This window comes from Nilaparvata lugens, chromosome 3 (genome assembly GCF_014356525.2).
Source record: "Nilaparvata lugens isolate BPH chromosome 3, ASM1435652v1, whole genome shotgun sequence".
NCBI lineage: Eukaryota > Metazoa > Arthropoda > Insecta > Hemiptera > Delphacidae > Nilaparvata > Nilaparvata lugens.
The window spans coordinates 89,289,217-89,305,600 of record NC_052506.1 but is presented as its reverse complement, the minus strand read 5'-3'; the positions used below and the strand labels follow the sequence as shown (position 1 = coordinate 89,305,600).

General features: G+C 34.1%; 1 protein-coding gene and 1 long non-coding RNA gene across 2 annotated transcripts in view; one reads left to right on the top strand and one right to left on the bottom strand.

Annotated features, from left to right (window-relative positions):
- The window catches only part of LOC111048481 (esterase E4-like), a gene marked incomplete at its 5' end in the record, with an annotated part of 32,332 nt that overhangs the window by 15,549 nt on the left and 399 nt on the right, over positions 1 to 16,384 (bottom strand). The window contains 3 exon segments of the mRNA XM_039422951.1: positions 11,719 to 11,904; positions 14,080 to 14,230; positions 14,616 to 14,756. Of these exon segments, the coding sequence (XP_039278885.1) occupies positions 11,719 to 11,904; positions 14,080 to 14,230; positions 14,616 to 14,756 (478 nt within the window).
- LOC120350630 lies at positions 148 to 3,619 on the top strand. The gene is made up of 3 exons (XR_005570954.1): positions 148 to 280; positions 1,062 to 1,282; positions 3,355 to 3,619. It is a non-coding gene; the product is annotated as an uncharacterized LOC120350630 (long non-coding RNA).

The following is a 16,384-nucleotide window of genomic DNA, read 5'->3' as shown; positions in this document are numbered from 1 at the left end:
GAAAATAGGAGGGCAAAGAGACAGAAGAAGGGCGGCTAGGAAACTTATTTCTGACTCCGAAGTTTCTTATGCAGGAGAATCGGAAGCAGAATCTGAGAACAGTATTGTACAACCATCCACCACAGTGAACTGTGACACAGATCATCTTGCCAACACAATGCAACCTGAACACAATATTCTTATTCCGATCACCTTCCTGATTTTCCATCAGGATGCAGTCTCTCTCAGTTCTCAACACCAAAATAGTCACTGCTTGAGAACAAGAGCTCTACTAACAAAGGTAATAAATAATCCATATACAGGGTATCCCACCAAGGTTGTAACAGCCGTTAACCATAGATTCTACAACATATTTCTGACAGAAAATGCTCAATAAACATAGGTCCTATCAGCTTTGGTTTTCAAGGCCCAAAATTTCAAACACAGTTTTCTTAAATGTTTGATATTGTTCAGTGCTTTCAAATGAGAGCAAATCCAGGCACCTAGATGAATTATGCTGGTCAAAACTTATGATTTATTTTGACTTTTTGAGTAAAAATGGAGATCAAGAAATGGTTCTTTAATCAATGTTAATTGTTGAATTTATTTAAATATTGATGTATCTTGAAAATGAAAGTCGCGAGGACCTGTGTGCACTGGACATTTTTTTGTCAAAAATGTTATGTACATCTATGGTTCTAACATTGGTGGAACACTCTGTATGTATATTTGTGGAATCACCTGAAAGGACATGTTTTGATGGGATTCTATGTTCTCTATTCAGTTCATAGTAGCATAGCCACCTCTAACACAAGGCCCCGGCCTATGATATTGCAACGTTGCAGTGTGGGCCTAGAATCTAATACATGATTGGTGAAAAAGATCAGCTATCAAGTATTAGATTCTAGGCCTACACTGCCACACTGCAATATCGTAGGTCGGGGCCTTGTATTAGAGGTGGCTATGATATTAATTTTGATAGATTTTTGACCATCAGCAAATCAACATATGTTTATGTACGGTAACATATTCAGCTGGGTATAAAAAATATTCAAGTAAACTAATTATTTTTAATTTTTTAGGTTTGCGAAAATATTCAGACATAAAAATAATGCTTGATTTGATTTTGAGCAATCAAAAAATTATTTTGGATCGTTTGCAAAACTCTCATGTGGGAGCTCAAAATCAGCAGCCATCAGTGGAGCCCCAACTTGACAATGCCATACTGTCATTGAAAAGCTATGAGGATTTGATGGATGTAGAAGAGAAGCTATTAAATGTCAAGGGATTCAAAAGCGAGCTTGTAAGTTTTATAATTATGACTGAAAGTTTTATAATATTATGACTGAAAGGGTTCACACAAATCTGAAAAGTTGGGGGAATTGTATAGTGTTTCTAAACTCGGGAAAACATTGGTGGAATGATTGAAGAAGTGGGATCCTCAACCTCAGAATCTTATTATTTGAATGAGAATTTTCCAAAATGACTACTGCTGATTGAAACTTATACAGGGTGTTTCAGAAGTAGTGTCAAACATTTTAAGGTATTGTACCTGGATGATAGGAGACTACAAATGTCGTATTTGAAGTGGCCAAAACTCAGTGGTTATCCTTATAGGCCTAGCTGCAATTTTGTTTTTTTTTCACCTAGGAATTTTCATCTCAAGATGAAATGTTGTATTGATCTAAAAATGGGGATTGAATATTTATGCTATGAAGACTCAGGGTTATGAAGACTGTGCTATGAACAGACAGTTTTGGCCACTTCAAATACAACATTTGTAGTCTCCTATCATCCAGGAACAATACCCTGAAATGTTTGACACTACTTCTGAAACACTCTTTATAGTGGGGTTTTTAGAGAGAAACGTTACTGTACTTATCACACCAACGATTGGAAGCCAAAAATTTTCTGGGCTTGTATACTTATTCTCTTTTTTAGATTATTATAAAATTTTCTGGGCTTCAATACTTTTTCTGATTTGTCTATTATATATTATCTACTTGTCTAAGCGATGAACAGTAGACTGCTGAGAAGTGGGCTCTGTTTCTAGGCTCCCAATAGGTGGTCCCAACAGCCAAGCCGAAGGGGCCCGCAATATTTTAGAATAAAGATTTTTTACAGTTACTCTTATTTTGACTTTAGGGCTCTTGGCATTATGATTATGGTAAAGTACCAATCATATATTTGTATCACATCAGCTTAGGATTCTTAACTTATTGGGGGCAAGCTAACAAGAAAATGTTCAAGTTTAGGTCTAGGAATAAGTGATGGTTTCAGTTGGGCTGAAAGAACTGAAGAGGATAGGTGGACATGATATGAAATCGATAATATATCCTATGCTGCCAGTTCTCCTAAAAAACAATATCAACGTTATGTACAGTTGGGATGGGAAAAGAAAAAGAGAATTTTCAAAATTGCACCATGTTATCTTTGGTAAGATAAACTTTCTATCTAAAAGGTAAATTAACCTTGATAAGGTGTCATCAATTAATGTTCACTTTATAAGGTGCCTAAAACTGTCTTCATTACCTCACAGTAGTACCATAGAGAACCGATAGCATAAGTAGATATCCCATGGTACAGGGCGTTTATGTCGCAACTTTTACTGTTATCCCAAGCCGATAGTTCACGTAATTCATCACATGCAGCTGTGTGACGCTGGTAGTCTCTCAAATTGTGCCGTTCATACACTCTCACACCAACAAAAAGTAAAAATTGACAATAATCGACAGTAATCGGCTTGAGATAACAGTAAAAGTTGCGACATAAATTCCCTATACCATGGGATATCTACTTACACTATTTTTTCTCTATGGTAGTACTATCTGTTTTGTCAAATAATAGACAAGGATAGCAGCACCATTGCTAATCAAACACTGCCATTATAACGTGGACCTCACTATAGCAAAACAAACATTTCTTGAGTTCTGTATAGAAAGCCATTTTGAATTATGTCCTGCATTATCAGGGCATTCCCAATTGGGAAAATGAAGAGATTGACTTTTGGTTTATTATACAACTGGTTTATAATAACTTCAATATGGAATAACTGTTGAAAAACAACATAGATTTGTATTGATTTCATGAATATTGTATCAATTCATCTGTGTTGCAACACTTCCAGAAACATTGAACTATTTCAAACTGTATTGATGCTGAAATATGGAAATAATGACTCACTTATGGTACAATATCATTTCACTCTCTAGTCAAAAGCATCCCTTTGATGGATGCTTTTGACAACATAGTAAAATGGCCATCACGACATAACATGTCATTATTTCTCCATATTCAGGTCTCAATAAAGTGTGGAATAGTTCAATATTATATACTTGTGGAAACAAGGATTCCATTAGTTTCAATTTTTTTCAGATTCAGCAAGAAGTTTAAAAAATGAAGCAACAAATGCAGAAATGGCTTGTGAAAGCAAAAGAAAGAATGGAGAGAGAGTAAGCATAACATTTTTTCATTATATTCCTTGAATAAATGATCAGTTTTGCATCCCTAAAAGTTTCCAATCTCAAGCTGCCCTGAAAAATTGTCCATATGAACAGTTCTACTGTGTGAGTCAGATCCAAGGGAAACTAACAACCACTGATTGAAACAATTTTGTTGTCATAATCTCACCAAGTGTAACAAATTATCAAGATCATTAGAACCTGAGGTGGCCTTCTTGCAATTGTGCTATTATAGTCCATCTGTCTGTCCTCAAATTAAATATTCTGGATTCTTGAGACTTGGTATACAGAGTCAGTATGGGAACCCTTCAATAAGATGGAGACTATTGTGGAAATAATACTGTAACTTTTAGGATACGTTATTGGTCGAATACGCTACCTTTTGACGTACAACTGAACTTCAACTCCTCATAAGGGGTCGACTTAGGGGTTGTAACTCCAATATTTTAAACGTGAACACCCATTGTATGGTACATCATTTTAAAGGCCTTTTCAAAACTAGGAGATTGCATCAATCAAAATGTTCTATGATACTTTAAGTCAAAATGGCGGCTGATTGAACTTTAACAATTATTTCTTCAAAAAATAAAACTTCAATCAGCTGCCATTTTGGATACAAGTATCACAGAACATTTTTATTGATGTAATCTTTCTTGTTTCAGAAAGGCCTTTAAAATGATGTACCAAATCTGTGCAGAAACCTGTGTACCCTATGCAAATCTGCATTTGCTATAGTTATATATTTGCTGATTCAATTTTTTTTTTTCAGGAAGAAGACTGAAGAAAATGAATCAGATCTGCATTAGGAATCATACTGCACTTATAATAATAGAAATCTTCATTTGTCATAACGGCCATGCCCTATACAAAGAATTGCACACGAACATCAATAATAAATACATAAATTACAAAAATATCAAAAACAGAGCAGACTAGAAGGAAAAATTGATAATCACTGAAGCACAATTTGCAACATCAACACAATAACGACTGGGTATAACAAACAGAATAAATGATCGAGGACCAATAGCATCATCAGGAAACGATGCCACTTGTACACTAAAAAATGGCACATTGCAAATTCATCAATTATGGCACACTACAGCATATCCTCTTCTATTTAATGATTCCACAGTGTATGAATAAATATCCAATATTTTTGTCCTTGAGAAATTTGAAAGTAAAACTATAATCTTATCTCTATCATCCACAATATTATATACATACGTCGCAATGTACCATTCTCTTACATCCTGATATACTCCACAGCTCAATAGAAAATTGCTCAAAGACTCATTCTGAGTGTTGCAAGATGGGCAGGCTTTAATGACGTCAAGTCAATATCTTCTACTACCAAAGTTGAGTGTACTTCCCAAGACAGTAGGAATTCTGAGCTGAGTCATGCATCTTTAAACATCAATCGGAATCCTACATGACAACAATTCTGACATTTCTGAATTAGGGTTTATTCTCCAATACATGCCACAGCTCTGCGATGCGAACGCATGTTGGCATCTTCATTCCTAATATGTGTCCTATAATCATCCAATAAACGCTTGTAGTTTTTTGTGAGATCAACCCTACAAAACCATCATTTCCCCAGACTTGACCTAAGTTCAATGTGCGAAGCCAAGATTTCACGTGGGTAACCCAATTTCGTTCCCCAAACTCAGCTTCCAGAAGAACTCTATAACAAGAGAACAATTGAGCCTTCTCTAATGCTTCCATGCCCTACGCCCAAATTTCAGCTCCATAGAGTGTAGCTGGAATCACGATGGATTCGTATAACTTTGTCTTGTCTTAGTCTCCCAAGTATAAGATTTGAGATTTGATAAGGTATTGATAAGGATTATAAGAGCAGCGGTCTCTACATTAGATTTATGTAATGCTCCACTACACATATTTTTGAAACCACCTGATGATTGAAAAACTACTCCCAGATATAATTATATTCCTTGCAAAAATCAATCCCTTGTGGAATGGCATTACTTTTGTCTTATGATAGTTTTTCTTTAGCCCCAGTGATTTGCTAAATTCGCACAAACAATCTTTCCATTTATCGGGCAAAAACTTGAAAAATTCATAAGGAATACCGTCGGGACCCGGAGATTTACCCTTTGTTGTATTTTTCAGAATGCAATCAAACTCTTCTTCAGTAGCCGGTCTATCAAGGAAGGGGTGTCTATTGTTTGCAAATATCAGTTTGAGTAGAAATAAATCTGGTACCTTATATTTTTCCCGGAAAAATAAAACCCACTCAACAAGCCAATTTAATTTGATACACCTTTACGTCTGAAGGAATGGACTACATGCCAAAAATCATTAGTATTCTTTACGTTTCTGAAATTTTCTTTAATTTTTTCCGTAAAAGAGCTTTTCGCCAGTTCAATTGTTTTTTTATAATTCAGTTTTACCTGTAGGAAATCATTTAACTTTACTGGATTGAAGTTCTCATTTTTAAAAGATCAATAAGTCTTTCGTAAATAATTTTTCAATTGTTTGCATTGACCATTGTACATTTAACATGTTTTGTAAATAAAGTTTTTGTAATCATTATAAATGATCTTTGATTTCATTCAAATCTGAAATATTTCCTCTATATAAAGTTATGAATTAATTAATATTATTACAATTTTTAATAATGACTAAAATTCATATTTTTTTAATCCAAAATTGGAATATATTCAATATATAAAGCCAATTACTCCAATTATAACTATACATTATATAACATAACACTCATTATCTTATTCATTTTCATACAGTACACAATTCCAATTGGATGCAGTAATTTTTAATACAGTATTTATGTTTTCAGTCAGGACAGAATAAGGAAATTGTTGAATCCTCAATTTCAAATATAACACTAACAAAAGTCTCAAACATTAAAAAATCACTGCATTCAATTGCAATTGTGTAATGTAGGTATCCTATCCGCTACGGTACTATTAAACGAGCAATTCATGTTTATATGTTTTTATTATACCGGATCTCAAAAATGGCTCTAATGATTCTCAAGAAATTGTAACATTATTATTAATATAGGTTAATAATATAAAAATTAATCGCACCGGTCTCATCCCTGGGACAGCTCGCTGAAGGACATGAAAAGGATATAATTATTCATCATTGGAAAAACAGCTGATAATTTCGTAGTCGTTGGATAATGGAAGTGAGCGAGTGAGTGTGTCTGTGGAAAATCAAATATCTCATCCCCGAAATTCACAAGCTGACATATAGGCAGCTGTAAAATATAAGCTTGACCTAAAAGATAAAGAAACCTTAAGGGTTTGAAAGATAAAATTAATCATTATTAATAAAAAAAAACAATCATATTCAAAATAAAAACATATCTTTGCAGTTTTTGAATTCATCAAAAAAGTTAAATTCTCATTTAGCCATCAAATCTAATTTTTTTAAAAGATGCACTCAGCTGCTGGGGTGGGCTCTTTGCATGTTTATTATTTTGTTTAAAAAGTGGGAGACCATTTTCCAGTGTTCATAGTTTATAAATAACTGTGTTCCAGGGACATTTCAAGGTACATATAGAATGTTCTCAGGATGCCCGCCAACTTCTAGAGAACATCCCTTGAAGACTTACTGAGAATGTCTTAAGAATGTTCCACAAAACACCCCTGGGATGTGCTCTGATAATGTTCCAGGAACCTGCTATTCTTGGACATTCGCTCCTTCCAGGGACATCCCAGGACATTCCTAGGTACATACAGAACGTTCCGGGGATGTCCCCTAACTTCTTAGAGAACGTTCCTAGAAAATGCTCAGAACAATGTGCTGTGTGGGGCGCATCCCTTGAAGATCCTCTGAACATACTGAGAATGTCTTAAGAATGTTCCACAACACCCCTGGGATGTGCTCTGAGAATGTCCCTGGAACCTGCTAATTTTGGACATTCGCTCCTTCCAGGGACATCCCCAGGACATTCCTAGGTACATACAGAACGTTCTGGGGATGTCCCTAAACTTCTTAGAGAACGTTCCTAGAAAATGCTCAGAACATACTTGTGCTGTGTGGGACCATGCTAAATACATCAGAAATCCAGTGTTCACCGGATAAATATATCAAATTAAATAAACTCGAAACTTCAACCGAGCAGGTACCGGTACTTTTCATCGCCTGAAAGAGACCGATGAGAAGAGGAAGGAATTGGAGAAGAGCAACTTAGAACTGTTAAAAAAAGTGCAGGATTTGGAAGCAAGATTTCTGAATATTGAGAAGAAGATTCACAGCTCACAGCCTACCAGCTCAGCAGCCGAGAATTATTCAACAAATGAGGAAGAATTGGCCAAAGAAACAGAATGGATCAGGACTTGTACTAAGCGGGCTACCAAGAAGAGGAAGCTTAGTACTCCATCGCCAGAAGTCAAAAATGTATCTGCAAAAAGAATTCAACAGAACTTGAATTCTAAAACCACTGACGTGGAGAAGAGAGAGAAGAAAGAAATGCCACCACCCCCAATCATAGTGGATGGTATCAAGAATCTAGATGGACTCCTTAAGAGTTTGAAAAAAGTGTCGCCAGCTGACAATTTAGAATAAAACTCTTGAGTAGAGAAACGTTCAAAATAAATGCAGTCGACTCCGAAATTATCGGAAGTTACCAGAGAACTGATTAATGACGGATTTAACTGGCATTCCTATGAAGATAAGCAGTCGAGACCAATGAGAGTAATGATTAAAAAACTTCATCACTCTTGTAGTACGAACATGATACTGGAAGATTTGAAAATACGAGGATTGAAAGCTCTAGAAGTTGTGAATAAGCTAAAGTGGAAGACAAAAGAGCCATTAGATATGTTCATAGTCTCATTCAGCGCGGAAGAAAATATAAAAAAAGTTTTTGAACTTAAAAATATACTTGGTTGCAAAGTGGAAGTGGAAGCACTGAAGAAGGCCAACCTGATACCGCAATGCAAACGATGCCAAGCATACGGTCACACACAAAAATACTGTAACAAGGAGCCTAGGTGTGTAAAGTGTGCAGGTAAACATCAAACAAAAGACTGTACAAAACCCAGTGATGCTTTAAACTCCAATAAAACAAAAAATATTCCAGATTTACGGAAGAACACAGAGAAGAATATTCACCAAATCACAGAAGATACACAAACCCACAATCCATCATTCTTGGTGGAGATTTCAATGCAAAGCATGTGCATTGGGGATCGCGCTTAACAACACACAAGGGAAGTCAGCTCTATGCAGCAATGAGAGAGATGAGGTGCGAAGCTCTTTCAACTGGTAAACCAACCTACTGGCCCACCGATACGAGGAAAATCCCAGATCTTATAGATTTTTTTCTGACAAAGAATATAGGCCTATCAGTAAATTATTTGCATTTAGAGGATAGTTTCGATCTAAATTCGGACCACTCACCCATCATTGACTCTGAGTGATTCAATTCTACAGAAGAAAATGCTTGTCCTGCGCTAGTCAACAGCACACGGATTGGAAGGTTTCCAAAAGATGCTGGATGAAAGAATAGAGTTGAACTCGCCATTAAGAAACGAAGAACAGATTGATCGGGAGTTAGAGAAGTTTGTTACTGATATCCAACAGGCAGCATGGTGTAATACTCCACAATTCAGAGAAGAACCACTGGAAATAATTACCCTGCGGAAATCAGAGAATGATTGTGGAAAAACGAAGAGCAGAAGGAAATGGCAGCAATCACGTTCTCCTCAGACAAAAGAGTTTTAAACAATCTAACTCAAGAACTAAGGAGAGAGATTCAATGTATCAAGAATGAATCAATCAATAATTACTTGATAAACTTAACAGCGAACGCAGTACAGACTACTCACTCTGGAAGGCAGCTAAAAAAATTAAAAAACCCATTCATCAATCTCCTCCTCTCAGGAAGCAGAACAGACAATGGGCAAGGAGTATTGATGAAAAGGCACAGACCTTTGCAGATCATCTTGTGAACGTTTTTCAACCAAACAACACAACTGAAGAAGACACTTTAGAAGCAGAGGAGAACATCTTACAGCCAAATCAAGAAATAATGTGTGTCACAATAGAAGAGGTGAAAAGTGAAATAAGAAATCTGAATAACAAAAAGACCCCTGGATTCGAAATGATAACTGGCTTAGTCCTCAAGCACCTACCAAGAAGCAATAGTAAAATTAACACCATTTTGAATGCCTCTTTCAGACTCAAATTTGTACCAGGAATATGGAAAGTAGCAGAGGTTATAATGCTACTCAAGCCAGGTAAAGAGCCACATGAAGTATCATCATATAGGCCAATATCATTGCTACCTGTGCTTGCCAAGTTGTTTGAAAGGATTTTACTGAGTAGGCTAACACCAATAATTGAGAGACAGCACATAATTCCAAATCACCAATTGGCTTCAGAGTGAAACACTCAACAATAGACCAAGTGCATAGGATTGTGAATGTAATAGAGAAGAGCCTAGAAGAGAAAAAAGTTTGTTCAGCAGCTTTCCTTGATATAGGGCAACCTTATGATAAAGTGTGGCATGAAGGTCTTCTTTTTAAACTGAAAAAAGTGCTACCAAAGCAATTTACAGATATATTAAAATCCTATTTGACTGACAGATACTTTAGAGTCAGGCATGAAAATTCATATTCTGATTGAAGGAAATAAAAGCAGGAGTTCCTCAAGGAAGTGTTCTAGGACATTTCTCTACCTACTCTATACCAGCGATATTCCCAGCCTTGATGAGAATACTCTACAGCAACATTTGCAGACGATACAGCCATATTATCAGTAGAGAGTAATATTCATATTGCAACAGAAAAACTACAGAGATCCATCAACAAAATTCAAGATTGGACTAGAAGTGGAGGATGAAACTAAATGAAGCAAAGTCGATTCACATCAACTTCACCAATAATAAGGACCTGCCCATACCAATAACAATATAACAACCAAGTTGTACCATACCAATGATGCCAAGTATCTAGGTATGACCTTGGATGCAAAGCTTCGCTGGAAGGCCCATGTCAAGAAGAAGAGAGAGGAACTTGGAATCAAATATAAGAAGCTGTATTGGCTGATCGGTAAAAACTCCAACCTACAAATCCAAAACAAAGTACTTCTGTACAAACAGATACTAAAGCCAGTATGGACATATGGTATACAACTTTGGGGGTGTACCAAAGACAGCAACATCAATGTCATACAACGGTTCCAGAACAAGGTGCTGAGGAACATTGTGGATGCTCCTTGGTATGTCAGGAACAAGCAGCGATCTTCATAGAGACCTGCACGTCGACCTGGTGTCCACCGAGATCCAGATGGCATGCGGAGAGGCACGAAGGGCGACTGCACCAACATGACAACGTCGAGGCGATCCAGCTGCTAGACAATGGATGGTTGGTGCGGATGCTCAATAGGAGGAAACCGTTTGAACTAGTGTAGTGCTTGTTCAAGTAGTGTCCAGTGAAAGAGCAGAGCAGTGATTGAGTAAATCTAGCTTCTATAGTACAGTCATAAGTGTACATATATTAATTAAACAATCATTATCAGTAAGAATATCTAATGAGATATTCGCTGTTAACATTATCAAGTAGTATGTTAGGATAGAAAAAATTAGCTCATTAGTCTCCAGACTAGATAGCTATAGTATTGACAATAAAAAAAAGCTTGATTATTATACGTTTTACAATTATGACTGATGAATAAGTCTCAAATATTAATTTTTGAAAAAGGACTCCTATTTTACCCATTCATTATAGCAGTTTAGTAGGACCACCTCACTGTAAAGTTCGATCTTACATAGATCTAATCAATTGAATTATTATCAATTTAACTTATGTCAAGCTGAGACTACTTCATCGTTTTTTTTTTAATAGAATTACAATTTTTTCAATAGAATGAAGCACCCTTCATGCTTTATTCGAAGACACGACTAGTTTCGGCCAATTTTATGCCATTTTCGAGTGTCCAAAATCAATTCTATTGCCAATTTTTGAACAAATGATACTTGAAAAATCACAGAATTCAGTATTGATGTTTACTTATTCCTGTTCCGTGTTTTATAGCATTAAGATTCATTGTAAATAGCCAGCATTTCTTATAAATAGCATCTGATTCCCTTCAAACAATGCATGATTGTTTATTAAAATAATATTATTCGCTTATTTCATTAACTATTATTTACTTATTATGTTATAACATTTAATTGTAAATTTCACTATAAATAATGACCAATATGGTCACCACTTGAAACAGTTGATTACTCACAAGTTGAATATAAATTTTCATGCTGTGCAATATTTATTCTACACACCGAAATTCCGTGGTGCTATGGTTTGATAATGGGCGCTGGCAGCCCCAGAACTTTCACCCATCACAGTGATTCTGCAATCATCTCCTCCAAAATTCCTAATGTTCTCTTTCACCCATTTTATTGCTAACGATTGATCCTCCAGTCCATAGTTTCCAGAGAAATTTTTGTCATTGAAACTTGCAAATCCTAAAAATAAGAATTAACTTTAGCCTATAGCCTATGTGGGTATTATTAGTTTGCATCTCTTACACATAGCCTGAAGTGAATTCACAAGGATAGCTCTATATTTGCTATCTGTTAATAATCTGCTCTTAATTCATTATTATGTGATTTGATTTGAAAGATTGATTCATTTGAAAGATTTGAATTGATTTTTTGGCTGCCTTTATCTGTCTTTGGAGGGAACCAAATAAAGTTTCTTTCCTTAACCCTAAACAACTTTATAATAATAATAATATAATAATAATAATAATAATAATAATAATTAATAATAATAATAATAATAATAATAATAATAATAATAATAATAATAAAAATAATAATAATAATAGAATATAATACTTTATTCTCGCACAAACAATAATCACAGAAAATGAAGTAACGTATTGCAATAGAAGTAAAAGTAAAATAAAATATCTATAACGTACAGTACCTATCTCAAAATACAAACAGACTCTATTAAAATAAACATCAAAATTAACAGAATAGCAAAAGTAAAGGAAAATTAGTATAACAGATGTACGTTCAAAAATGAAAGAATAAAGTGGATGTCCATTCAATAATAAAAAAACAATATATCTAATAATAAGAAAGAAAAACTGTATAAAGACATAACAGAACATGCCATTGCACCAATAAATCTTAGCGAAAATAATTCTGTATGCAAATAATTTCACGAGAAATTATGTCCGCATACAGGAGCATCAGAAAAGAGAAAATATCTTTACAACAAATGCAACATACTATACTTTGGGAATTAATTTTCAAATCAAAATAAAATAGAAACAAACCTGGAGAATACTTTTCAAACAGATCCACAATATTAAAATAATAGCCTAAAGTAATTAAATTAAAACTGAAAACCGCATACAGGAGCATCAGAGAAGAGAAAAATATCTTTACAACAAATACTATATAGCCTACTATGTTTTAGAAATTATTTTCCAAAACAAAATAAAATAGAAACAACCCTCAAGAATATTTTATCAAACAGATTTACAATAATTGAAGTAACTCAATAGCATTTTAAAGTATAGCATTTTCAGTTAAATTAAAACTGTAAGATTATAGAAAACACTAGTACAGGAGAACATGAGAATGAACACAGAAGCCCTCACCCACAGCATAAAACTGATATAATATGGAAGTTGCAGAAGTAAGATCCTTCATAGTAACTTATGCACAAACATCAGAGAGTAACAGAGTACATGTTCTCTAATTCATCTCTATCCCTCATAAAAGCCAATTCCTGAGATGAAAATTGACTAGGGATTTTTTTCTTAATTTTAAAAAGTTGCTTCAACTGTAGTGGCATTTCATTGTAGAACTTTGGGGTTAGAAAAATGAATGCTTTCTTGAACAAAGTACAGTTTGGTCTAAAACCACGAATATTAATATTATTGGTCTGTCTTGTAGAACGAGGCTCAACCACCATGTCACAGTAGTCAATCGTGACACTGTCATTTTTATAAAAATTAAAAATAATTTGGTTGAACATTTTTCTTCTCTGAATCAAATAACCTTTCAAATTATATTAATATTTTTAATATGATAAACTTTGGATTTTAATCACCCTTTAAATTTCAATTTAATATCATTATCCCTCCTATACAAAATTCTAATACTAGGCCTACAACTAATACGTACAAACAATATACATAGATATAGCTGCGTTTACACCAAAGTTATTAACAAAATGTTTATTTCTCCGTCCTTATAGATTCTATTAGATTGAACGGAACTTGACAAACACATAATATGTTCATCATGTGTATGATAAGTTATGTTCAATCTAATAGAATCTATAGGGACGGAAAAATAAACATTTTGTTGAAACTTTGGTGTTAAGCTGTAAACGCAGCTTTGCAATTGCATTTCCTGAATAAAACTTGAAAAATTAATTAATTTGAAAATTTACATAAGAATTTATAAATTATCAATAATTGAAAAAAATGAATAAAAGGGGGAAAATTGAAAAGTTTTGAAGTAAGAATTAAAAGAATTAAATAAATTTTAAACATTCAAAAAATTTTATAACAATTTATATTTTTAAACGGATATAACATCTGAAATTTCAGTGGTACCGTAGTCAAAGGACATAAAACCGTGTAAAGACATAAAACAGAATAATTTCATACTCACCTAAAAACCCAAGTCTGTAATTTAAAATAACTAGAACAACGTCTTGTGTGAGTATTTTGTATGGTCCATAAGAATCCGTACTGGCATACCAATTCGTAAAGCTTCCTCCATGAAGGAAAATAATCACGGCATATATCCCTTCCACTAATGACTAAAATATAAAATATTAATCACAATCTGTTCTGTATATGTGGTATCTATTTATTGTAATTTATCAATATAGGAGTAGAAATATAACACTATCATACATTATACATTTATACAAACAGTTAAATATTTTAATTTTACGAAAATTGCGATAATGGATCATACTTATTTCTTGAAAGGATATATGTTAACCAAAAAACTAACTCTAGAATAACAAATCAATAATCCTTTTAATGAATGTTAAAATTAGTTGCTTATACATTGAACTTCGAAATAAATTAATTCTAAATAAGTACATTTATAAAATTATCATTTTATGGAATCTTGAATAAATTATATCAATTTCAAATAAACACATGAATATCACAATGTAGCCTAGGCCTACTTACTGAAGGTGTATAAACAGACAAGTATAAACAGTCTTCACAGCCATCAAGTTTTCCAGGGTTAGAAATACTGATTTGCATGCATCTGTTTGGTTCTTTGGATCCATCCAAAACTCCATGCCATTTCCCAAACGGCTCTGGATCCTGTTTGCCAAAATAATTACAGGCCTTAAGAGGAAAAAATATGAATAAAATTATCATGAGGAAAAATTTACACTCAAATTTTCGATTTTTGATATATAGAATATAAAGTGCAAAACGCATTGTAATTAAATTGCTCAAGCACAATTATAATTTTATAACTCACACTCAGGGCCATCTATATTAGAGTTGATACTTGGCCGCATCATAAATAAAGCATTCAGGTGATTCATTCTTGCTTGAGCATCTCCTTCTGTAGCTCCAAGCCTCTCCATATTGTAATGTTATTGCAGACTATAACGTCAATCTTGCAATGTCTAATTTGGATATTGAGCAAGAGATATAACATCTTACAATCATTTATTTATTCATTATCATTTATTACAATACTAGAAATTGAATTCTTCAATGTTGTTTTCCATCACAAACTGCTTATTATTAAATCACTTTTTGCTTTTAGAAAAAACGACTAAGTTAGCAGTCAGATATTTTACAATAAATGAATTAATCACTCACTGTGACAACAAGATCTTTAGGCAGTTCCGCCATCTTCTTGGTTGTACTCATAGACAAGTAGAAGGATAGGATGGCAATTTCTAGTGTGCTGTTGGTGTCTATTGGATTAGTGTCTGTTGGTGCTGTTGGTGTCTATTGGATTAGTGTCTGTTGGTGTTGTTGGTGTCTATTGGATTAGTGTCTGTTGGTGCTGTTGGTGTCTATTGGATTAGTGTCTGTTGGTGTTGTTGGTGTCTATTGGATAAGTGTCTGTTGGTGTTGTTGGTGTCTATTGGATTAGTGTCTGTTGGTGTTGTTGTGTCTATTGGGTTTGTTGTGGCTGAAAGGTAATCAAAGAGGATGTGGGATTTGAAGTTGGTTTGTTCATTTAATATACATTGTCTATTGCTTTTAAATTGGGTGTATATTTCAATTGTTCTATTGTGTCTAACTCTGGTCCTTTGTTTTTATGTGTATGATTTGTAGATCAGTATTTATGTTGTGTGTTTGTGATTTTCTTGAATTAGGTGGTCGGCAAATGCAGATTCTGTTTTGTTTTTAGTCCCTGGATATGTTCCTTGTATCTTTGATTGAAAGAACGGCCTGTCTGTCCGATATAGCATTATCACATCAGAGCATTTTAGCTTGTATACTCCTGGAGTTTGAGTTTTTTGTTGTCTTGATTTTTTCTCTTTTATTGATTTGCTTGTAGATTTTATTTTTTGTTCTAAATGCCACTTTATACCCAGATTTTCGAAACATACTTCCTATTCTGTTGGATTTTTTGTTTATGTATGTCAGTGTTATGAACTTTTCAGTTTTGTCCTCTTGTTTTTTATTTTTGATTTTTTGGAGTAGCTTGTCAATTAGGTTGTGTTTGTATCCGTTCTGTTGTGCTACATATTTTATGGTATTGAGTTCTGCTTTGTAGTGTTCAGGTGAGAGGGGGATGGTTTGAAGTCTGTGTAGCATAGATAGGAAAGCTGAGAGTTTGTGTTGAACAGGATGATTTGAGGAGTTGTGAATAAGGGAAATTGCTTGGAAAAATTGTTTGAATAATAATATTGTGCTACCATGACACCAATATTGATCGATAAGTAAAATTTATTATTATTGCTATATGTGCTGAAAAAAAT